This window comes from Enoplosus armatus, chromosome 6, assembly GCF_043641665.1.
Source record: "Enoplosus armatus isolate fEnoArm2 chromosome 6, fEnoArm2.hap1, whole genome shotgun sequence".
In the NCBI taxonomy this organism is placed as follows: Eukaryota; Metazoa; Chordata; class Actinopteri; order Centrarchiformes; family Enoplosidae; genus Enoplosus; species Enoplosus armatus.
Genome location: NC_092185.1, coordinates 11,426,783 through 11,451,876, shown reverse-complemented (window position 1 = coordinate 11,451,876; position 25,094 = coordinate 11,426,783). Strand labels below are relative to the sequence as shown.

Genomic DNA, 25,094 nt, shown 5'->3' with positions numbered 1-25,094 from the left:
GTCTCTTTTTTAATGCCAAAAGTTGTCTAACTTTATTCATTGTTTTAGCACAGTCCTAAAAATAGATTGCATTAGGGTTATGAATTCAAGCTCATAATTAGATTAAAGGGGAAAAAAACAACGAATACATCATCAATTATGCCATATTTTAAGCCATAGCAATTTGAGGTACCTGCTCCCTGTGCATAAAGAGGGTGCCAACAACTTTAAAAGTTAATCTCACTCTTTGACAATAGCTGACATTCAAGGAGATTATATCCAAAAGCTGCTTAGACTGATACAAAGATTTGTGAACTGGAGTTCAAGGGCATCCTCTGAAGGACACTAAAATTATGTCTTGCACAGCTGTGCCTGCTGCAGTGCATGTGCCTTCAATGTCTGATGAACTGCAACTGACTACAGTGAAAAGTATTTGAAAATATGTAGAGAGGTAACGGCACTCCTAAACTAATGAATAGCTGATCTATCTGATCTGCCAAGCAACTGAGCTAGGGTTTTATTAGTGACGTGTGTTCAATCACCTGCAGGGCTCTGTCATCATAAATACTTCCACTAAATACATAATCATCCAGTTGGCTCATGGCAGCCGGCTGCTAAAGATTGGGTGCACAACAATCACAGGGCTGAGGAGTGAAGAAATGTGACAGTTATCCCTGCCAGGCAAAACCACAAAGTAGCTCTTTGCTGATGGCAGCAGTATCTTACCCGTGCTGACAACTGGAGAGTCAGGCATCCAAAAACAACACAGAAAGGACTATGACATGTTTCACTATGATGGAAATCTTTAAAGTTACGCTTTGCTTATGTGCAACTCATTTAGATGACATACACAATATCAATGTATTAGGTATGATCAGTGATCACAAACTTTAAAATTTGAAATGGTCTGAAACATCCAACCAATCATTTTCCAGAAAGATGACCTTTTAGCATGCACCTTACATGTAAGGTCCTGTCTACAAGTGTGAAGAGCAAGATAATCAGCTCACACCTGGCATGTGAGTAACACCTGTGTTATGTAATCTGATATAGGACTCCAGATTATCATACTCAATACTGCTTAGGTCAGTATAAATATGCATTTTAGGCTTATCCACAGAGTGGGTTTTGAGTGTAAATTTGTACTGCAACCAAACATGTAGTGTAGTGTAAATGCAAAGGTGCCAGACGAGACTGCCTATTGTTTGCCCATTTTTTGTTTCTGATTTTTATTTTTTTCCACAGACAAAATTAGTTTGGAAGTAAAATCAGATCACAAGTAGTTATTAAAGGTGCCTTTGAGACATACTGTTGTACCTGCAGTCCATTTTGCCACAGGTGATAGCATATTGTATTACTGAGGTGCATGATACAAAGCCAATTTGCCGCATATTATTATTATTATTGTATTGTATGTACCTACACCATTGCAACTATTGGAGCCTGTTTTATCCCTGTCTCAGGATTATAAAACTGATTGAGACAACAGGTTTTGAGTTCTGAGTGTGCAAATCCCTCGTAGATTGCCCCTAGTTTGTAATCCTTTTATACACCAGTCTAGGCCAACAGAAAGAGCTCTGTTTTCAATACTACTTGTTTTCCTTAAATCAAGAGTGACTTAATAAGGATTACAGACATGAGACATGATCAATCTATGGACACAATCACATCAGTTTCTTTAGTGTTTTTTGCTACTTTTGATCTGATTAAAGAGCTTAAGCAGATGTTATTAGCTACATGCAAGTTAATGACTATACAGCCATCATGCTACCTTGATAGACCTGTACAGAAAATAACAAGCACAGGCGTTGATATTTCTGACATTTCTCTGTGGCCATCCACTGTGTAACATCTTCAGGTGAGAAAGAAGTGTGAAAATTAGCGATTCCAGGAACTTTGCACAGGCAATAACAGTAAATGGCATTTGAGTTACTAATTAGGCAGACAGAGGCTCCAGAGAGCAGCCACCATATGGCAGAAGAATGGAATTAAGGGTCAACTTGTTGCTGCTCTTTCAATCTCTGCACTAATTGTTTTTCTTCTCATTGCCCCTTTCGTGATCCCCTCCAAGAGGAGACCACATTTCATGGAAGGTTAAGCTACTTTACTGATTTGGGGTGGCTGTATTCTCCTGAGGCCATTAGTGTCATTGACAGGGCCAATATGGCACAGAGGGAATGTCTTAACTATAGAGTAAGACTACCCTGTTAGCCCCACTGCCCTGTCAACAGGAGGATGAGGAACATATGTGTACCAGGAGTGGGACAAATAATCCATATTTGCAATGTCTCTTGTTGACTAGTATTCAACTCCTAAAACCTCAAGTCAGTGCTGTGGGCAGTAGTTGACTACGCATGGATGATTTTACAATAGGTTAGATAATACATGAAGCATCTTTGCTTGTACACATATCTTTTTTTAGCTTTTCTGGGAATATCAAGTAATGTTATTACAAAATACACAAAACAGACACCTGCACAATGCTATGTAATACTACAAAATACCATTTAAGCAGTCACACTTGCATTAAAAGGAATACTTTGGCTCCCTGTGCAACATTGTGGTAACACAATTTGAAGAGTGAACTAAGAACTAAGACATAAATTATATCTTACAGCAACAATGAAATGGCAAATCAGAAGTGAGAAAATGTTACATGAAATACATGGAAATAAGAATGAATTAGCTGATCTGAGAAAGGCATGATAAGTAAAGACTGAACCGGGAATAATTTAAACAACAATGCTGATCACAGTTACAATCTGGAGACACCGGTGACCTTTACTATCCAGCAGCCACCAAATTTATGAAGTCATATGATAGCAGTGTGGCTGAGAAGTACAATGTATTTTTCTTCTTTTTTGGTGTTCACCTTTGCTGAATACAGTTATGTTTGTAAGTGGTGTGACTGATTGATTTACCCTTATAGGCAGTAAAGATTAAGAGGATGACAAATCAGCATTTGCTTACACAGCGCCTGGTGCTAATCTCCTTGTCTTCCTTCAGAAAGCCCCCAGACGACTCAGACTCACACACTCATTCTGGCAGAGGGAAAGAAGAAGACAAGTAGTAGCTCTATTGACCCCCCCATTACATCAGAAATAACCAAAGAAAGGACAACAGCACTGGATCAATATCATCAAGCATTCCTGGAGTAACTATCTGATGATCTCTGAAGAAATTATGATTTAACTACAAGCTTTAGAGGAGAAGATCAATTCTACATCTTTTGTGTTTTGGGGGCATTGCCATGTGTTAACACTGAACACGTGAAAATCGCGCCTTTGATCGAGCCAGGCAACTTCGCTTTGTACAGAAGAGGAAATACTTCTGGGAGTAATCTTATATTTGTCCAAAAACTATTTATGAAGTGAAGTTCAGAACACATTTCAAAATGGAGGACCACATGACCAAAATGTTTTCGTCAAACAACTTCACAGATGGAACTGAAGCTGGTGAGCCATTCATTGTTGTAATATGCATCTGTTGTAACATGAAAGATCTTAAAAAGGTGCTAAACAATGACAACAAAATTAAAAAACAAACATTGCAGATGTTTTTTCAGACTATATTGTCAGAATAATTATGTCCATAATATTATTGTGTATTGTGTAAACAATAAAAGAAATAGAATAAAAAGACAGAACAAAGGAATAAAAAATGTAAAATACCTATCTGTACAATTAAGTCTTCCAGTGATTTTAAGTTGAAGTATTTATTTCTACTATCTGTTCTCTACAGAAAAAAGCTCAGTCCCAGGTAAAGCACTTGGCCAGGGCCTGCTTTGTAAAGTGTGTTCTGATTCGAGCAGTGGTAAACACTATGGCATATATGCCTGCAACGGCTGCAGTGGCTTCTTCAAGCGCAGTGTGAGACGAAGACTCATCTACAGGTGAGAAACATTTTATCTTACAGGGCAGTCATAATTACCATGTATACAATGGAGAGATAAAACAAGTGTAACATGTAATTCTTTGTATTTTAACACAGTAGTTATCTTTATTCAGAAAATGGCTTTTTGTCATTATCACAGGTGTCAGGCTGGAAATGGCAGGTGCCCTGTCGACAAGGCTCATCGGAACCAGTGCCAAGCTTGTCGACTAAAGAAGTGTCTCCAAGCTGGCATGAACAAAGATGGTGAGAAAACTTTGAATAAGATATTATCTGTGCATATATAATCTATTCTATCATAGTACAAAGTACAGCCCTGACTGTTGATGATGATATATTATTTATCTGTCCCTTTTGCAGCTGTGCAGAATGAGCGACAGCCTCGAAGCACAGCACATGTCAGTCTGGACTCTATATGTGTGGACACTAAAAAGGAGCACCTAGCCACCACACGGGAGCTCACCTGCTCTGCCACCTACTCATCAGTCATCTGTAGACCTCTGGTCACTTCTTCTGTCACCAACTCTGCCACCATACAGCCCTGCAGCAACCCCAGTAACAACCACCGCTTTATGGTCAGCCTGCTGACTGCAGAGACCTGCGCAAAACTGGAGCCCGAGGACGGTGAGATCATGTGACAGAATTAAATTAAGGTGGACCATAAGAAGTATCTACTTAGATGGGACACAATTGAAAATACATTTTATGATTTGGTTGTGCTGCTTAGGTCGTTGACAAGTGGGGTTTGCCTTTTAGGATGATACAATAAGCCACAGAAATTTAGAATTGTCTTATCTGAATTGTAATGATTCATTTAAATTTAAAAATGTTGTACTCCCAGTAGCCTAAACATTTGTGTGACTCTCCTGACTTTTTCTAATGTACAGTGGAGGAGAATATTGATGTGACGACCAATGATTCAGAGAGAGATCAGACTCCCTCTGACTGTCATACGTCACCATACACCTCCAGCTGTTCAGAGAGTGTATATGAGACATCAGCACGACTCCTCTTCATGTCTGTCAAGTGGGCAAAAAATTTGCCTGTTTTTGCTCACTTGCCATTTCGAGATCAGGTGAGACTGACTGACATATGTTGTTGTATATTCACTGAACCTTTTTACACACATACATGGTGTGTGTGAGAATGATAACATGTATTTCTGTGACATCCTCAGGTGATTCTCCTTGAAGAAGCCTGGAGTGAGATGTTCCTCTTGTGTGCCATCCAGTGGTCCCTGCCCATGGACAGCTGTCCTCTTCTGTCTCTTCCAGATCTTTCTCCCACACAGCAGGCCAAGATCAGCCTCCCCACAGCCGACCTGCGCAACCTGGAAGAGGTCTTTAATCGCTTCAAGGCCCTTGCTGTTGACCCGACTGAGTTTGCCTGCCTGAAAGCCATTGTTCTATTCAAGCCGGGTAAGGAGTTATTCTTTCAGCAATATGTATTTGCTATTAAATGGACATAGTGACTAATGTGTGCTGTTTGACTCGCAGAGACACGCAGCCTCAAAGACCCAGAGCAGGTGGAGAATCTGCAGGACCAGTCCCAGGTGCTGCTAGGACAGCACATCCATTCAGTATACCCAAGCCAATGTGCCAGGTGAGCCTGCTTACAGACTGACAGACCACAAAGGTCTTCAAACATAAGAATATCTGGAGTATTTGAAGTTAAAAGCCTGAATAGAAACATGTTCACCCCCCCTCCCCTTTGTTCTTGTCCATCAAGGTTTGGGAAACTGTTACTTCTGCTGCCATCCCTCCACTTTGTGAGCTCTGAGAAAATAGAGCAACTGTTCTTTCACAGGACCATTGGCAGCACACCCATGGAAAAGCTGCTGTGTGACATGTTCAAAAACTAAACAAGCATCAAGGAAAGCCAAACGACACCTGCTAGGAAAACGCAATAAACCAGTCCTCACGCAACATGTTTTTTTGGTTGTATTTCACATTCTGGTTATGACTTCTTTCAAATGCAACATAACAGCCCTTTTTTACGCATTCAAATTAAATAAGCTGCAGTTTTTGGTTAGTTTTTATTGCACAAATTTTTTTGTAAATATTACAGTTTTGTTATAAACAACCACAAGCATATCAAAGTATTTTGTGTTGGTACTTAGTTGCAAGGAAAATACATTTTATTACAGCATATGAAAATGAAGATATGTGTTTTGAATGTAAGTATTTGTCCTAAATAAATGTGGACATTTTGTATTTGTTGTATTTAACAAGTGTGTTCATCTGGGGTAATTTTTTCAATTCTTTATGTGGTTTTAAAGAAACAGATGAGAATACATAACACAAGACATATTACAAAAAGAGGCTACAAAGAACAGATTATTATTTAGAGTCAATACATCATAATGGTTGATACTATTGGTCAATGTAAGCTTATTACAGATATATTGATAACGGTGTATTTATCAGCCAATATGTAACAAGAAATTGCAGTAGAGTAATGTCAAAAATATGTTTGAGGTAATTTAGAAACCAGAGAGCTCTGACAAGTTTATTTTTCAACTGTTAAATGTCTCACTCCATACATATCTTGGTCTTTAATAAGCACATTTTTGTAATCCTTATCGAAAATATTTGTTGTTTGTTGGAGTAGTAAGATGTTAAAAAAAATTTAAACTTTTGAGGCTAACTTGATATTAGCCTCAAAAATCAATGACAGTTGGACTACAGTAACGTTAGGTGGCGGTAATGAGCACATTTACTGATGAACACGAGTCGCCAGTAAACACACAGAAGAAGAGTTGAACCACAACACGGATGTATCTAAAGGGAACTAGCTAGTTAGTATTTAGCTAAAGCGTCCTGCATTTCAGTAACCATAACTACCTTGTTTGCTTCAACCAGGCGGGTTGGCTGACAACTGCAGTGGAGACTGAATAATTAATATGAAGTTGCTTTAAAAAAAGAAATATCAGTTATTTTATTTTACTAACGATGTTTAGCAAGTCGTATCAGCTGCTCCCTCAGAGGGACTCCACCAGTCCGAGGACTCCTGGCTTGTTTGTGGACACTGATGGCTTTACACAGCCCGGGTATCACAAAGGACTTTCATTTGACAACATGCCCAATGTTTCTCAAAACGACTTCACTGGTAGGTAACGTTAGCTAACATTAACTAGTAGGTATGTTGGTAAATTTGGGATTTAACTACAAAGAGTAATAACGTTACAGTGGGCTTAAGTGAAACAAACAAGCCTCAAATAATCTAATAAAATATATAGTATTTCCCTTTAACGATCTCAGTGTCTGAATATGAGTGGTTTACCATTTAAGATCAACTTTCTACCACTAGATGTTGTCAAAGTGTTATGACTGCATAGTGCATTATGTTTTTTTGACCTTTAACTTTATTGTTCCCAAGGGAAATTTGTCTTGCAGCCAGATGAAACACAATACACACGGACAGACTTTGAACATAAGAAGTAATAAAATATATATAACGTATAATAAAAATATGTACAACATATGCCAAAACCCACCGCACTACATAGCATTGCACTTAATTAAAGATGGATGACTTGCATGACTTTAGTCTTAGGACTTAGGAATTTAGTCCCAAGGACGAGTCAAGCTCCAAAAACACTGGATCCTACACTCCCTACCATGTCATTCAAACACTACATCCCTAGTTCTAGACTTTTGTTTCTTTTCTTTAAGATACCTCCCAAGGATGGGTGTCCTGGATTTGCCACCTGATTGTGATCTTCCTCGTCTACATCTGCACCTTAATAACATTTCCTATAACAGGATGGTTTGTACTGAAAGTAAGCTGCAATTATCTCTCACAAGTTACTCCCTCAGCATGTCTACTCACTTGTTGAGAATAAAAACAACCAAATTATTTTGTCCACAGACGGTGCCTAACTATCAGAGGATAGTAGTCTTTCGTCTGGGTCGAGTTTCTCCCTCAAAGGGCCCTGGTATTGTTCTTGTGCTGCCCCTCATTGACCAGTGGCAGAGAGTGGACCTGCGCACCCGTGCTTTCAACATCCCTCCTTGCCAGGTAAACCACTAGACTCTTCATTAGTTAGCTGTTGGGATGGACAACTTGTTCAAGTCCTGAAACACTGAAAATGGCACCATCACCATCTAAGTCATTTTCAACTTCATCACAAGCACAGAGGCAAGCAGTGTCTTATATCACCTTAAGAAATGTTAACATGTGATTCTTACACTACAAAACGTGAGCTAAAGAATCGTAGTTGCTCATGAAACAAGCTGAGTTCAATCAACATTTCTGTTAGTTGTGTGTGTGATTCACTTTGTCCTGCAGGTGGCACTCTTGGTGCACTATTGCACTAGTGCTATCAGTGTGAAACTAGAGAAACTAAACTGACACTGGGAGAACGCTGAATAGCGTGTGACAGCACGTGTTCATACCTAAAGTTGTAACCTCATGCTACCTGCAATATATTTGAAAATGTTTTCATGCCAACACCAAATGTTTTTTTGTGTGCTGAATGATTTTAGTCTTGTATCATCCCTTTCATATTTACATTGCTTAACCTTTCAGTTTTTGCCCCCATACAATTCATAATTAAATGCAAATGCATATCCGATGGCAAAATGTTGATCTTTAAGCTTAAACATTTATCACAGTTAAGGTGTCAAGCTCAGGTCACTTGTTTCTTAACGGTGCCTAGACTCTCCTTATGAACGGTCAGCAACTGTACATTCAGCCTTACACAGTGAATATTGCTTATTCAATACCAGCTTTAAGAATGAAGAGGAGATGTCTCTAACTTGTGACCAATATTAAATGACCAGTGTGTGATCCAGCACTCATATAATATGTAAATTTGCTACTGTAGGTGAATACTCGGGATGGTGGTGTGTTGTCAGTGGGAGCAGACATCCAGTTCAGGATCTGGAACCCCATCATCTCAGTAGTATCAGTCCAGGACCTGAACGCCTCAACCAGGATGACGGCACAAAATGCTTTGACCCATAGCCTGGCAAAAAAGACTGTCAGGGAGATCCAAACTGAGAGAGTCAAACTGGGAGAATATCTCGGGGTGAGAATACACTGGAGCTACTCTCTGCTGGCTTTTCATTGCATCATTTCAAACTTACATCCTTTCTTGCACTGTACAGATGGACATAAATGAGTTGACACGGCACTGGGGGCTGGAGGTGGACAGGGTAGAGCTTACCCTTGGCTCTCTACTAAAAGCACCAGATGAAGGCCCCTCTGGACCCCTCATCATGCCTCCATCTGTGCCTGGACTGGAAGGCCTCACGGGCCCCATTCAGCAGTTGGCCATGCACTTTCTGGGCCACAGTGGCAGTTCAAAGCCTCAACAAGGTATGGCCCCACACATACACAATTGATTTTGTACGACATGTACCCATTATGATAACGTTATGTAATACATCTGTGGCTTTTACTCCTCAGGGGACAGCATAACTTTTACAGATGAGCTCACCAGTGCCCCTCAGGCGGTCGTGACCACACCAGGGTCTGTTGAAGAGCTGCTCAGTGGAGTCAAGCTCCTGCTCTCTGAAACTTTGGTCCACCAGGTTGGGGCCAGCTTCCAGTTTGACATAAGCTCGGAAGATGGACAACATCACAATTACTATGTGGATTTGAGCCAAGGTGATGGTTCATATATTGCTGTAAATATGACACAATTATAAGAGCATTTTCATTGAGACAAATCCAGCCACTGAATGCAAGTAGTGCTATCTAATCTTTTTTGTGGCTCTTTGTGTGTTCTGTAGGTAGTGGTGCAGCTGGAGCAGGGTCCTTGTGCAGAGAGCCAGATGTGATACTGAGTATGAGTGACAGCGACCTTCTGGCCATGTTCCAGGGCGGGCTATGGCCATTTGCAGCATATACCAGTGGCAGACTTAAAATCCAGGGAGACATTAAGACTGCCATGAAGCTGGAAGAACTCATAAAGCTACTTAAGAAATAGTGTCCATAGTAACGTTTGTATATGTCATTTATTAAATCCTTAATTTTAACTGTAAAGTACATGTTTATCATGTATTCACTGATTACATTTGCCATAAACTGATTTATGTCATGGCCTTGTCTTTCTTCACAAATCAAATCACAAAGCAAATGCTTGTTTACAAAAACAACAAACTGTCTGAAGGTCTTTCGGCCTAATTTTAGTTGGCATAGTCTTAAAAGTTTCTGTCACACTTTGTACAGAAAGATGATAGCAGGGTGCTTGGATACAAGATTAAATATTGAGTAGGTAACGCAGCTCAACATACACGGACATATTGTTCTTTGGTGTATTCTATTAGGCTCTGAACTGGAGAGCCTTGATCAGCACAGCAAGGGGGGGCCGACTATTTAGACCAGCCTCCTTCTTTTGCACCCGATGTCCCTGGGAGAGTCAGAGTAGCTGCTGAAGGTAGAGCAGAGTGAGCATTTTTGTTGTCAGGATGGCCAGGTGGAGTGTGTGGCGCAGCCCTATGATGCTGCCCCTGTCCTGGATAGAAGAGCTGACAACAACAGGTGTGCGCTGCAGCAGCCGTATGTCGGTGGTCAGACAGGCGTACTCGGAGAGCAGCAGCATTGTCAGGCCTTTCAGTGAGATCCCTGGACTGTGGAAGAATGGGGTGGCCAACTTGTACAATTTTTGGAAACTGGACGGCTTCAGAAACCTTCACCACATCATGTTGCAGAACTTCAACACTTTTGGACCCATTTTCAGGTACGTAAGGCAAGGTAGTTTGCATAAATCTTCAATAAAATTATAAGTTAACGCTGCATAACACTGATCGTCTCCTGCTTATCTTAAGTAAATAACAAATAGACCAAACAAATGATGTAGAGTTATGTCACTAGTTTGAAACTATTTTCTGGTCCAAATATTTTTGTTCTTGGAAAAATATCTGTGACTGACAAATCGACAAGGTCATGTTTTCTAAAAACAAGCAGCTGATATGCCTTTTTTACCCCCTTTTTCCTCTGACTTTCTGTATGTCAGAGAAAAAATAGGTTATTATGAAAGTGTAAATATCATCAATCCTGAAGACGCTGCTATCCTGTTCAAAGCAGAGGGCCATTATCCAAAAAGGCTGAAAGTTGAAGCATGGACGTCATACAGAGACTACAGGAATCGCAAATATGGAGTTTTACTAAAGTATGTGCTATTATTATCCCCTTCTACCTGTGTACATTCTGTTTTACCAACATTTTTTACACTTTGATGGAACCATACATTTGATTTATTAAGTGCGATAAGATGAAGTTACCTTGCTTACATCCAATCTTCCCACAGGAATGGAGAAGACTGGAGATCAAACCGTGTGATTCTCAACAAGGAGGTGATTTCCCCGAAGGTACTGGAAAACTTTGTGCCTTTGCTGGATGAAGTTGGCGAAGATTTTGTGGCCAGAGTTCACAAAAAGATAAAGCGAAGTGGCCAGAACAAATGGACCACTGACCTTTCTCAAGAACTCTTTAAATATGCACTAGAGTGTAAGCCTGACTTTTATTTCTATTATATTCAAGTATAAGTAAGTCTTTGTCAGTCTGTCTCATGTTTACTCTGTCCTACACAGCGGTGAGCTCAGTGCTGTACGGGGAGCGTCTGGGTTTGATGCTGGACTACATAGACCCTGAAGCTCAACATTTCATTGACTGCATCACCCTCATGTTCAAGACTACCTCACCCATGCTGTACATACCTCCTGCTCTGTTGAGGCAGACTGGAGCGAAGGTGTGGCGGGACCATGTGGAGGCTTGGGATGGGATCTTCAACCAAGGTAGGTTGGCTTTGATTGGCTTCATGAGGTTGTCAGTGCTGTTATTTGAAAATCACATGTTCTATTTTTATGTTTGTACTGTATGTGGGCTAGTTTCTTATTTCATTTATATTCTTTTGGGGCTTCAGCCGACCGCTGCATCCAGAACATCTACAGGCAGTTACGTCAGGAGACTGGAACTCAAAAGAAATACCCAGGAGTGCTGGCGAGCCTGCTCATGCTGGACAAGCTGTCCATTGAAGACATCAAGGCCAGCATCACTGAGCTAATGGCTGGAGGAGTAGATACGGTAAGAAATAAAATTACAAAACAAATTTATTTTCCAGACTACTTTTCGTCTTTCCTAAGACTCTTCTAATTCTGTTTGTGTGTTTCAGACATCTATAACGCTGCTGTGGACATTGTATGAACTAGCTAGGCACCCCAACCTCCAGGAGGAACTGAGGGCGGAGGTGGCTGCAGCTCGGGCTGAAAGCCAGGGAGACATGCTGGAGATGCTGAAGCGGATTCCATTGGTCAAAGGGGCTTTGAAGGAAACACTGAGGTGAAACCCCCCCCCCCCCAGCTATATAATGCTATTAATGATACTATGGAGATTATACATGGAGATTACACATGCCTTAACTCCTACTGTTTTTTTCTTTCTTCCGACCCATCCTACAAGATGTGTGAAATAAGACAGCTGCCATTTATTATACTCTAATTTATTCATCAGCAAGGCAAATTCCTAATTGTTTAGGAAATAGTTTTCAGATTTGTAGTAAGGCCTACTAGCACTAAGTTAGTCTTTAATATAGACTTTTCATTTTGATCCCTCAGGTTACACCCGGTTGCAGTGAGCTTGCAAAGATACATAGCCGAAGATATCATTATTCAAAACTACCACATCCCAGCTGGGGTAAGTTAAAAATATAAATCGAATCATGTTTTTTTTCTATTTGAGCATTGTTGTAGAAGCTGAGTAGGTGTTTGGCAGTGTCGGAGCACTACTCACCTTTTTTCTGTTTTTGTGTTTAGACTCTGGTCCAGTTAGGACTGTATGCAATGGGCAGAGACCCCAAAGTGTTTTTTCGTCCAGAGCAGTATCAGCCCTCCCGCTGGCTGAGGACAGAGACGCACTACTTCAGGAGCCTGGGCTTTGGCTTCGGCCCCCGTCAGTGTTTAGGACGCAGAATAGCTGAGGCGGAGATGCAAATCTTCCTCATACATGTGAGATATACAGAGAATAAAGAAGAGTTTCACCGTATTATGTGGCTCATTTTCACAGCATATTAACTGCGTGCATTATCTTCTGTCTTTGCAGATGCTTGAGAACTTCAGAGTGGAGAAACAGCGTCATGTGGAAGTGCAGAGTACCTTTGAGCTCATTCTCTTACCAGAAAAGCCTATAATATTGACTTTGAAGCCTTTAAACACTAGTCGGTAACACCAACGTTTGAGAGAGAACTGTGCTGCATGATAAGTCAGGCTCATTTCTACAGCCCTTTATCACAGTTAATTGTAAAGGGCTTCACAAAGCACCACAATGTAAACACCAAATATAATCTACCCATCTTGGATACTGATGGAGAGCAAGAAAAAAACATTAGGAAAGAAAAAAAAGCTAAAAATGTGCATGAACAAATTACCTCAGTATTAACTAGTGAACAGAGTAACTATATATACTGTATATTACTTAGTGAGCAATTTGAGTATTAATGGAAATGTGTAGTCTGTGTGTGTGTACAATATATTGAAAATCCTGGAATGTACAGAACGTTTATTCCATGTGCACAAAATACCTATGTACATAAATCAGTGATGAATAAAACAATACAATTGATTCAAAATGTCTTGAAATATTTAACATATTTTAATATCTAAATAGATTTATTATGGAACATTAAAACAAAGAAAACTGTGTGTGTGTGTTTAGTCTGGGTCAACAGTTCAGTAGTTAGTTTGCAGGTAATTTTACAGGCTTCTGCTTCCTCCGTCTACTTTTCTGATACAATGATTCCGATACAGACCTCTGTAAGAAGCAGAAATCGTTCCATGTCAAATACTACTACTTCTACTATAAAATAATTACACACAGCACAGTATGTGTTATGTTAAATGAAGGCTAACTGCACTCAACTGACCGAAGGAACATTATGAAGGATTGTGGTGGATGTCCGGACAAAGCCATGCTGGTGCTCACTCAGTTTGGTCAACAATTCTCGTTTCTGTCTCCCCCATAATTTAGAGTTCTCCTCCAGCTGCAATACATGCAAACACAGGGAAAGCATCCACTTAACCATGGATGAAAAACGGATCAGTGACCCAATAAGTCTATGAAACATATATATTTTTTGTATTTTCACCTGAGCCTCGAGCGTTTGGATTCTTGCCTCAGCCTTCTCCAGTTTGCTCAGTAAACTCAGTCTCTCCTTGAGTGGCAGTGCGTCTTTTGTCTGAGGGGGACAGGACACACGTAAGTTTGAGATTTCATTAACTGAAAGACAACATTTGGGTGTACAATAATATTCCTCAAGACATATGTAATCTTGACTCTGGGCTGTAGTTTATCCTCAGCCCTTTAATCTGATGAGAGTTTAACATCACACTGTTTGAATCCTGGCTTGAATGTGTAGGAGTACCTGTGCTGACTGCTGTATAGTGACTGGGGCAGGCAGCTGGCGAATCCTGTCCAGCTCTCCTCTGAGACGAGTGTTTTCTGCTGCCAGGGCCGACTCGATCTCTGCTTTTCTCTGGCCAGTCTCACCTGCACCGCATGACGACATGTTCTGGCTACTGCATATGTTTTTGTGAAAATATATTATTGCTCCCCCACCTCAATGAGTCCACCTACCTCTGTCCTTTTTTGCCACCAGCTTTTTGTCACCCCTCTGTTTATTTGTCTCTCTGAGTTTGCTATCTAATGCTTTCTCCATCTTCTCAATGACCTGAAAAATTGGGATGGCACAGATACATTTCGAGCTGTTATTCATAGAAAGAAGTATTCCACATTGTGAAATTAGACATGTCTACCAGTAAGTGTAGAGGGGGCATTTTAGCTGACTGATCACCTTTTCCTGCTGTTTTACTGTGGCCTCCAAAGTTGGCATCTTTGCCAAGCGAGGCTGGTGGCGCTGCAGATCGTCCTGCTGCTGCTGGTGGACTTTCCGAAGTTTTAGTAGCTCCTTCTCACTGTCATTCTTCTGCACAACACACACGAAAGGAAACAGTATAAATATAGAGTAAACAGTAAACTATATATACTGACAGTAATTATTTAAGTTTCATTTGTGTATCTTCTAACCTTGATCAAGTCATTCTGCAGTTGTTGGATCCTGTCCCTTTGCGAGACAGCCTTACTGGTCTCACTGGCCAGTTTGAATTTCAGAGAGGCTTCAAAGAACAGGAGGACAAATCGTACACATCAGCATAAATCTGGGTAATGATACTCAAGTGTCTGTTATTTGTGCAGATTCTTATAGACATAGGAATGTGCTGTTTCTCCAAGATGAGAATTATCGTTTGATCTGTAAAGTATTAAATTTCAACTATAGTTTCAATGACTTGTCAAATTTAGAATGATTAACATGTCAGCTCTGAGGCTTGGATATATGAACAATAATGAACACCCATCAATAAAGCTTTTGAAATGGAATGGATTTTGTGTTAGACGGGACTTAAATCTAGTCCCTTTGCTTAGATGCCAGCAGAGAGACCTTGAGGAGCATCCTGTCACTGAGGGTCACAAACTGCCCTTCTGGAGATAAGGGATGTTCTACCCACTGAGCTTATCAGGGTCCGTGGCCTAAATGAGCTGCCTTATCACAAAACAGCACAGTCTGCTTGGGAATAGACACTCACAAGGATTAGAAAACACACAGGGAGCCACCTTCCACATCACTACTTCATCTGCCAATGAAATGCCCTTAAATTCATAACAACATGGACTGAAGGTTCAACAACTGCTGGCTGGGGAGTAAACTTTCTGACATTTATGAATCCAAACTTTATTCTACATTTGGTCTCAACCTTTGGTGAGCAGAGGAAATGTTTTGGTTGAGGCTCGTTTCAAGAGAGGATGCTAATGAATGGATAATATATGGATGAGTAATTAACCATAGTGCTCTGCTGTGGTTTACCTATACGGTCAGAAATCTCCGCCTTGGTCATGACGTCGATATCTGTGTCGCCCAGCAGATCTCGGCCAAGGTCCTGGTGCAGAGACAGATCAATGCGGAGCTGGCTGTTTTCTGCCTCCAACGTCACCACCTGTGTCCTCAGCGCTATGATGTCTTCTGCCATCTTACTCATGGCTGAACGATAGTTTTCCACCTCCTGATGGAGAGATGTGGACGGTACGTTTCACGGCAGTAGCTTGAAGAGGGATATTTGTTATAGTTTGAGTAATTGAATCCCTTGTATCCCCTTTTAATGCTAAGTTTTATGAGTGCCATCGAGGTTGTTGTAAAGTGCAAAGATGACTAAAAAATATCCCCCCAAATGGAATACCTCAAGGTCACTTGTAATCAAATAGCCAGAAACAGTGACTGCTGTTTTTGAAGAACTAAATATTCCCAGATAACATGGTGGGACAAATTTGATGCCGAGTGGTTCTATGTGATCACCACCACTAGATGTCGCTTCAACCCCATCTCTTAGTAGTCCTTAGGAGTCCTCCAGGATGTAGTCAACAAGACATTTCTGTATACTAAGACAATTTAAAAACATCGCATCAGCAAATACATATTGCATGTATAGTTCGAACAAGGCTCAGTGTCTCAATGAATAATTGATTTCTCTTGGTTTCAGATGAGCACATAACATGAGAAATGGGACATAACTGGAAGCCAAAAGAGAATATTATGCCATAAAGTGTAATGTTCCTGTAATTGATTGTCTAAGGTTTGGGCACACCGATTTCATGACTCCGGCTCCTCAAATCCAAAGGGGAAATAACACCCTATCCTGTGAAGGTCTTTTGTCATGGGAGCTTTAACCGGGGATTTTGGATAAATCCAAGTCATTCATTCACCGAGCAGCCATCCTGTGAAAGCCCATTTGCTGAACCGTAGAGGTAAAACTCATGCCAAATTCATGAGAGTATTTCAGCAAGAGAGAATAAAAAAACAACATTGAATTTTTCAAAATTCTTTAAAAATGATTTCTTGTACATTTTCTCCTTTCTTTTCACATTCGTGTTGCCCTTCTTTCCCTTTGAAAATACACAAAATTCCTCCCTGACTTTAGCTTCCTGGAAAGCAATCAGAGCTGCTCTCCAGGAATCACATTGCTGCAGAGCTCTGTTATCAAGACATGTCTCTGTAAGGCGTGTGTGTGTTGTCTAGCAGCTTGTATATGCTCATTGTTCTCTGCTCTGTCACATTCTCCTCTATCACATAGAACAGACAGAACTGAATGGAGACTGAGAGCAGGGTCCAGCTGCATGTATGAGGGGGGGCGACGATTAGGGGATTCCAATCTCGGATGGTGTGGTTGTGACTCCCGTGGGACACGAGGGTGAAATTGAGCACCTAATTGAAAGGGCAGGGACGAGGTGACAATCATGACTGTAGATGAGATGGTGTCTCTGCTGGGGGGCCCACAGGCATGATGGGAAGGACGGCTCCCCATGATGAGTCTGGAAAGTCCTATCATGTGTCAAAAACAAAAGGGGAGTCCGTCTCTGCCTGTGAATCCTGCAGGTTCCCTCCCCTCTCTATGATCTGAAGACATTAAAGTGGCCTTGCTGTCAGACATACTGTCACTTCAGGACAATTGTATCACATACAGAAGGCAGCTGGATTGAATTGTGTGGATGTGATATTTAATTAGGTTTTTCCAAGCCATAACGTATGCACTGTCACTATGAAATTGTGCAATTAACGCCCAGATCTCTACCTTTCTATCATAGAATTGGTCCAAATCTACATGAATTAGGACGAAATCTACATGGATGAATATGAGTAATTTCTGCCCGTCCGCAGATCTAAGCGGTGAATTAAAATAAATAAATCAAATTATGAAGAAAACCTCACAGCTACGGGAGAAAAATGTCAAGATATGCATAAATAACACTTTGGGACCCTAGAACAAGTTTCAACCTCATCAACTCGATCCTCCTTGAGTGCAATCAGTCTGAGAAATGTTAATCTGTTCTGCTTTCTGCTATTTTGTCACCCAACTGTGTGTGACTGCTTCAGCATTACTGTCCCATCTCACCAGCCTTCCCATGTCACTGTTCACTAACTCATCGTGACAGTGGGGATTGCTTCACTGAGAAGAGTTTAGGTATTGATCATGTCTAATCACCTTAGTTTGGAGGTCGCTGATCTCTGTCATGTGGGGATCACCCTCAAAGTCATGCAGAGGGGGTCTAAGGCATATACAAAAAAAGAACTAGTAATAATTAGTGAAATGTATCCATAAATTACTAAAATATTATTCATTCAATGATCGCCACAATAAATCCATTCTCCTCGCACGTAATTGTCTGTTTTACCGTTTATGTGGATGATGTACTTGATAGGTATGGTTTATGTTGGGTTTGTTGGCCTGTGTAGCCTCTGGCCTCTCAGCTGGTCTCTCCTGCTCTTGTTGGGCTGCTCTGTGGAGCTCAGTCTTCGCTCCCTTGAAAAGGTAGCGGCCATGTGGTAGGATCTGTGCCAGGGCATTATGGGATGGAAGGTCATATCCATCCTTCTGAAGCTGAAGAGGAAATAATCCCAAATCAGTCTATTGGATTTATTTTACTGGAGTTTTTTTAACAGCTTCTTCATAAGGGATCTAACAGGGAGATCAACCAATGTGTATCTAATTAACCCCAAGCATAACTAACATCATATCATCAAATCTGCAGTTCCAGTTTGTGACAAAGGGAAGGGTTATCAACCTCCTACATATTCCACTTTTCAATTATTGTTATTATTATCATCACACATACAGCACTGGGGTCTGTGGGGCCTCAAACCACAAGGACGTGAAGCCAATTTCAACAACACACAAGGCTTAAATACACAACAGAAACCACAAGCAAGAAGCATTAACTTAGCAAATGTTGGCTAGACGTAAAATGCTGAACAGCCTTCAATAACAATGTGGGAGGACTAAATGACATCTGCAATGGGAACCTTAAATTTACCGGTCGTGTTTTTACAGAAGACGAAAGCTTTTAAACATTGCAGCTATGACCCCTCAATGCTCACTGTACTTGTGTGTGGCCTGTTCTACCTCTTCATCTCTTGAATATAAAGGCTGTTACATCACTATGCATACAGTACCCACTCTGTGACAGGAGAGCTCTTAGTCAATAGCCCTAAAGTCCTTCAGGTATGAGCCTTGCATATACAATGTACACTGTGAATGATCCTGGTTGCCAGGTAGCACAAATTCAAAGAAATTACATGAAATAGAGTCATTATCTATTATCTTCCCACAGGCTCTCCCTCCGACACAAATACCTCCACACTGTCAGAGCCTACCTTTATAGCTGCAGGGTTGCTGAGTGATTTTGTCTTTTTCGAGGCCTTCATCCAAAAGAAAATGTCCTAAACAGAGGAGTGAACACGTAACTGAAGGTGGATGTGAGAGTTGAAGCTCTGTCATCAAGTCAGAACAATCAACCTGTAACCACAACACAAACCTCAGCAACTCTCTGGCCTGAGAGGGGGTGCTGTTATGTACAAAATACTTTAGCATCACGTTTCAACTCCAACAGAGCTCAAAGCAAAACAATGGTACACAATCTATTTGCATCTGTCATTTCTAAATCCTTCTTTTGCAGTAGTGGAAAGAACCTTACTACATTTGCTCAATTACTGTACTTCAGTACAATTTTGAGGTACTTGCACTTACAGCAATTCCATTTTATGCTACTTAGTACTTCTACTCTACTACATTTTGGAGGCAAATATTTTTACAGCTTTAGTCACTAGGTACTTTGCACATTCAAATGCATGTAATATATGAAAGTACAGTTCTTGTCTTTCACTTTAACAATATAAGTCAGTCTCTCCAAAGAAAAACAGGCTGCAAGTTCCTTTGTCCACATTGCTATGGAAGGTATGTAAATATTTTACAAATTAGCAACAATTGCTCCAAAGTAACAACTAATAGTAAAAATACAAATAATCTTCTGGGTAAGTTTCCAGCTTTTTGGGGGCCATATGCAAATTGTTGTTAGGGGCCCCTATTTTGTGAACTATTTTGCTCACAAGACTTATTTCCCCCATCCATTGCAGCATCTTAATAACATTACACAACAATAATAACGTTTATAGATAGGGGGCCGTATGCAACCACATATAGCAAGAAACGGCCCTGATTCCAAGTACACAAAGAGAGAGAGAGAAATTGCTTAACCGATTATACATTCAACAGTCCCCATGAACAATATATTAAGCTACCAATCAGTATATGAAGTAGCTGTTAGCCTCACCTTTACCAGCTACCAAATCTTAAGCATGGAAGGAAGCTATGAGCCGGGGAGTAGGGACCAACTTTGAATGTTGTGTTTACAAACCACAACCAACAAATCCTACTCATTCTGCCTTTAAATAAAAGATCTGAATACTTCTCCCAGTATTGCGCTGTTTATATTAGCATCATGATAACAAAATCAAACCTTGTGTTTAAGCCTGGAAGCAGCATGTACCAATCAATGGAATCAAAGGGAGGTTCCTGCTCAGTAAATACCAGCCCCCATGTGAATTCTGTCTTAACCTGGATAAGCAGATTGATGGGGACTGACTAATGATTTCTAAGTGACGTGCTGTGCAGCACCTGTGGCTCCCTCTGAGCATTTATTCCCAGCTTCACTCAACTCACTGAGAGTCTGATGTCAAATCCCTAACACTTTCCAAAAGAAATATTTCATTTTAGCAAAACAAGTTGAATTTAAACTGTAAAATGATTAAAAACAAAACAATTAGGGTGGGTTTTTAGGAAAAACAAAACGAAATACAAACAAACAAACAAACAAAAAACTCATGTATCTCCACATTTTCAGAAAAAGTGAAAGATTACGTGTAAACACATTACCTGAAATATGCATCGTCACAAAGAGCCACTATGAATGACACATGTAACTGGATCGTTGTGTGTGTGCACTTCTATTGTGCATGAAAAATAAAAGTTTAACTTGCCTAAAGTGTGTATGTGCACATGCTTATATGCAAATGTAGGTGGAACCTTCAATACAATGGATCAATAACTCTCCTGCTTGGGTAGCTCATTAGCAGTGAAGGCTGGGATAGACAATCATTGATGGCACAAGATCTGATTGAGACTAAATGATAAAAGTGGGGGAGGAAGAGTCATCAATGATCTAAAAGACTGTCTGACACTCACTTTACAATCTCCATATATATTTGATCTGCATCTTGTGGAAACAATGTGAAAAGATGTTCTGTTGAATACAGAGGTAAACAGTGAACTTCTTCAACTTGACAGTAATACCATGCATTAAGCAAACTGCCTTTTAAATCTGTTTTTAGCAGGCAATGAATTGTGTTGGACATGAATGATTGTAGCAGCTGGGTGCAATGAAACGACTCTGAGAAAAATAATAATATGCTAAGCGACTATTTTGTTTGGACACATTTATGTTCAAACGTGGACAAATTTCTATTTAATTTAATACTACAGTAACAACCATGTGCATGAAAATCTCAGTTACAGCTTCCCATATTAAAATCCTACTCTGTTCAGCTTTTAGATAAATATTTTCATAACAGACTTTAATTCATGATAAATAATTCACTGGATGCTTGCAGCTATGTGCTCTGCTAGAAGACATAATCTCTTCTAATCCAACAAGGGACAACCTGTACAAGTGAAAACACTTCCCGCAGAGTCTAATATCACATTATCATGTACAAGATGGCCCAACAAATTTACAAAATCCTCAGAACAAAATCATTCATATTCACATGTTGTGCTTTGCAGTCGCTGCTCGTGTTCAGAATGCCTCTGACCCTATTACATATCATCTGTGGAGAGCTGGGGAGGGGAATGGGATGTGTGCTGTGAGTCCCTATGGGGGGGGGGGGGGGGGGTGACACAGTGTCGATCTGTGGTCTGGGCTTTCTGTAACATCAGAATTCAGCACACAGCCTGCAAAATGCAGCAAATGGGCTCCTCATTTGAGTGACAGCTCTGAGTCTGCTGCCACACAGAGCTTCAATTAGCCTGCCAGAGCAAGGCAGCTCCCAGGAGCTTTCTCTACATCCACATATTCTACCTTTTCCTGTCCACCACCTTTTTATTTTTTCTCTTAAATCCTTCATCTGACCCAGACTTCACTCTTTTTTTCCCCACTTTTCCCACATTTGACCTCAGCATCCTTCCCGTCCTTCTTTCCCATAAGAGCACCATCCTGCTCAACCCTCCCATGCCGCCATCCACATGTGACAAGCCGAGCGGAAATACCTGTAGTGTGCTAATGGACACAGAGGTAAAAGGGGTGTTGAAGGACTGAAGGCAATCGAAGCAGAAAGGAAGGGGAAAGCTGAGAAAAGAGGATGTAGTGGTTTACACAGCTGGACTCTCGTCACCGCAGGAATTCAGGGCTGTTCAGTTCCTCTGTTACGCTTGTGCTGCTGCAGTGGAGATCTTAATCAAGAAATAATGGGATTAGAAGAAAAAAGCAATAGTTACATTGTTCTACTGATGCATTTCTCATTTCATCTCACTTTGTAGTACTACAAGTATTCTACAGTTTTGATCACTGGAGATGTGAATAGATGGTTTTAACATGATATGCTGGGAACATTTCTAAAAGCCTGCTCATTAATATTGATATGTAGTAGAGGTAATGGACATGTTACAGTTTTGTGTTTTTTAATGTATGTACCTATTGTGGAGTTTGTGTTTTGTACAGTCTCCTGTGTATTTGTTGTTGAGTTTAATGTATTTTAAAGCCCATCTGGGGATGGGCATTGCAAATTTGCTCAGGCTATAAATGCTGCGGTGTGTGGCATGTTACATACTTGTCCCTATACAAATAAGCCAATACATAAGATAATAACTATAACTTGTACATATTTCATAGTTATTAAGATATATAAAGAATTGTCATACTAACCTGACCAGCTGATTCAGCCACAAAGCCGCAATAACTTATCTGCATTTAGGCTCTACATTCAGTACCATTAAATCATGCATAATTGAATTTCAAGTAATTGTTGTTTCAACCAGCTGTGACTAAAGTGTGTTTTGTGGCACCAAAAAATGTAATTACAGGGCTCCCCTGAGAAAATGACATTTTGCCCTGTCAGCAAAATAAAATCACATCTGCAGTGAGCCGATATGTGGGTATAAAGGTTTTTTAAAAATGGCAATAGAGAGAGAGAGCGACACAGAGGAGGAGAGGAGGGATGGAGGCAGAGAGGTGTGTGTCAAGGGCAACATGCAGCTTTGACTCAAGGACGTGTGAGGCTGACAGCCAATGCCACTCCTTATGAGGTCCAATGTGAGACCAAAGCCAAGGATTATCAGTAAATCAACGTCTGTCAATTACGGTTATGCTGCCATGAAACCACAGTGCTCCATAAACAAACAGGGCACACAAGTAAACGCAGGCTTGGCCTCAGGGATAATGAATAGTGTGGGTGAATGAGTGCACACAGCTCAGTAACAACAGTGGGGTGGTGGACATAAAGCTAAAATATGACCTCCAGATTTTAACACACCACACACACATGACAATAGTAGTTTTGAGTGTTACTGAATTGTTTGAACTAGATCATGTTTTTGACACCAACTGGTAATTTTTACTTCTTAATTTGCATGATGAAGAGCTTCCCTTAATTCTAACCACAAGCAAACAGGAGCTCAGGTAACACCTGATACAATATGTGAATTCAACTGACGTCTGCTCCTGGCTGGTAGCAGCCCGAAGGATTTCAAGAGACTTAATATAAAGGCAATAAGTATAATACACGGCCTACTGTAACCTCAGTCAGTCAAAGAATTATCACTCCTGGAGGCTTCAGAGTGAAATAAAGAGCAGGGGTCTCTTATCTATAACTTTCCAATGAAAGCCATAATTGCAGCATGTTATAATCTTGGATTCCTAAAAGAAGAAGACGAAAGGCTTCTTAGAGGCTTTAAGGAGTAGGATTCAAAATCCTACTTGAGTAAAAGTACATAAGCTAAATTTACATCAAATGATTGTTAATACTGATGCATCAACATTTCACTGTTGTATCTGGTTGAGGTGGAGTTAGTTTGAACTATTCTATTACTATGTTGTTAGGTACTTTAGTCTTATGGTTCCCAACCTCAGGGTCGGGCCCCTCCAAAATGTCACAAGATAAATCTGAGAGTTCGTGAGATGATTAATGGAGGAGTAAAGAAAAAAAAAGATTTGATACACAAATTTGGATTAATTTTTTTAACTTTTTTATGAAATATTTAATACCTTTACTTCTTTGGGGCTCAAACAGTTAAAAGGTTGTGAACCAGTGTTGTAATGTTAAACAATTCATTGTATTTTATAATGATATTTATGTGAATATATATATATAATATATATTTATATGAATATTTATGGGTTTTTTTAATGTAAAATTTTCATCTGGAAAGTAACTAGTTAAGGCAGCTGTCAAATAAATGTAGTGGATTTCCCTGATCCTAATCAAACATGTAGAGGAAGTATGACTGAGCCTCCAGGGACACTAAAGCAATCTAAACCCACCCTACAGCCTTGCCAACAGCAGGGTGGTATCCATGTCGCAGTCAGCCGCAGCACAGCGAGTATCAGCGTCTGCTTTTCCCCGCTGGCTAGACATGACCTTTCCAAAATGCTATACAACTGAAGTATAATGACTTACACACCAGTTGACATTTACAGAAGCCAGCTTGCTGTTGAATAGTTCAGAGAAACATCAAAACGCTGTTGTTTGTACCCAAAGGGACCCCCGAGAGTGAAAGTATGGAGATATGTATGAAACTTAACATAGTGTAACAACAGTTTCTGAAACAAACTATCACAACAAACATTTCAGTAGGTTTTGCAAAAAATTATTCACTGGAAAACTCTGGCATCTAGTTGCCAGGTAAAAACAAACACATTCAAATGAATTAAACATCTTATCTTAAAATTAAAAGCATGCCACATCGTGTCTGAGGCTGTGAAAAGGGCATGAAGATTGATGAGGGAGTCGAAGGCGTGCCTGTTGTATAATACATCATTCCTATTTTGGCAGGACTGTCAGTTGGATTGAATTTACATCAGGGGGCAGACAAGTGACGCAATAATGTCAACACCCAGCACACACCTTTTCCCGAAAACATGGGTCTGAGGTCACACAAGTCAAATGATGTGATTACGAAGCTTAGAGAGACCACCCCACATCCCGTCAGGAGACGGATATCACTTTGTGTCTGAAAGCCAATGGCCTGCATCTTGATTATCCCAGTATGGGGGGACAGGTCAGTAGAAAAACTGCCAGTAAAGAAAGGGTCAATGGACCCAAATGATGACCACATAAATTGTTCCCA

The 25,094-nt window shown here is 40.4% G+C and overlaps 4 protein-coding genes across 4 annotated transcripts; 3 read left to right on the top strand and 1 right to left on the bottom strand.

The window, feature by feature from the left end:
- The first annotated feature begins 3,373 nt into the window (after window positions 1-3,373).
- nr2e3 (nuclear receptor subfamily 2, group E, member 3) lies at window positions 3,374-5,731 on the top strand. Its single transcript, XM_070907763.1, has 8 exons — window positions 3,374-3,434; window positions 3,721-3,871; window positions 4,013-4,116; window positions 4,231-4,494; window positions 4,758-4,945; window positions 5,048-5,288; window positions 5,367-5,472; window positions 5,599-5,731. Exons 1-8 carry the CDS (start codon window positions 3,374-3,376, stop codon window positions 5,729-5,731), a joined length of 1,248 nt encoding a protein of 415 aa, XP_070763864.1.
- A 984-nt stretch (window positions 5,732-6,715) lies between these two features.
- On the top strand, window positions 6,716-9,892 carry stoml1 (stomatin (EPB72)-like 1). Its single transcript, XM_070907779.1, has 7 exons — window positions 6,716-6,978; window positions 7,545-7,651; window positions 7,741-7,890; window positions 8,699-8,902; window positions 8,982-9,192; window positions 9,283-9,483; window positions 9,609-9,892. Exons 1-7 carry the CDS (start codon window positions 6,822-6,824, stop codon window positions 9,803-9,805), a joined length of 1,227 nt encoding a protein of 408 aa, XP_070763880.1. The 5' UTR covers window positions 6,716-6,821; the 3' UTR covers window positions 9,806-9,892.
- A 379-nt stretch (window positions 9,893-10,271) lies between these two features.
- Window positions 10,272-13,354, top strand: cyp11a1.2 (cytochrome P450 family 11 subfamily A member 1, tandem duplicate 2). Its single transcript, XM_070906818.1, has 9 exons — window positions 10,272-10,558; window positions 10,835-10,990; window positions 11,129-11,328; window positions 11,412-11,615; window positions 11,744-11,904; window positions 11,993-12,159; window positions 12,435-12,513; window positions 12,633-12,824; window positions 12,919-13,354. Exons 1-9 carry the CDS (start codon window positions 10,287-10,289, stop codon window positions 13,039-13,041), a joined length of 1,554 nt encoding a protein of 517 aa, XP_070762919.1. The 5' UTR covers window positions 10,272-10,286; the 3' UTR covers window positions 13,042-13,354.
- A 375-nt stretch (window positions 13,355-13,729) lies between these two features.
- ccdc33 (coiled-coil domain containing 33) lies at window positions 13,730-24,382 on the bottom strand. The gene is made up of 10 exons (XM_070907005.1): window positions 24,302-24,382; window positions 18,094-18,299; window positions 17,904-17,967; window positions 15,734-15,929; window positions 14,899-14,987; window positions 14,666-14,797; window positions 14,449-14,542; window positions 14,204-14,361; window positions 13,961-14,026; window positions 13,730-13,855 (listed from the first exon to the last, which is right to left on the bottom strand). Exons 1-10 carry the CDS (start codon window positions 24,380-24,382, stop codon window positions 13,730-13,732), a joined length of 1,212 nt encoding a protein of 403 aa, XP_070763106.1.
- Between the last annotated feature and the right edge of the window lie 712 nt (window positions 24,383-25,094).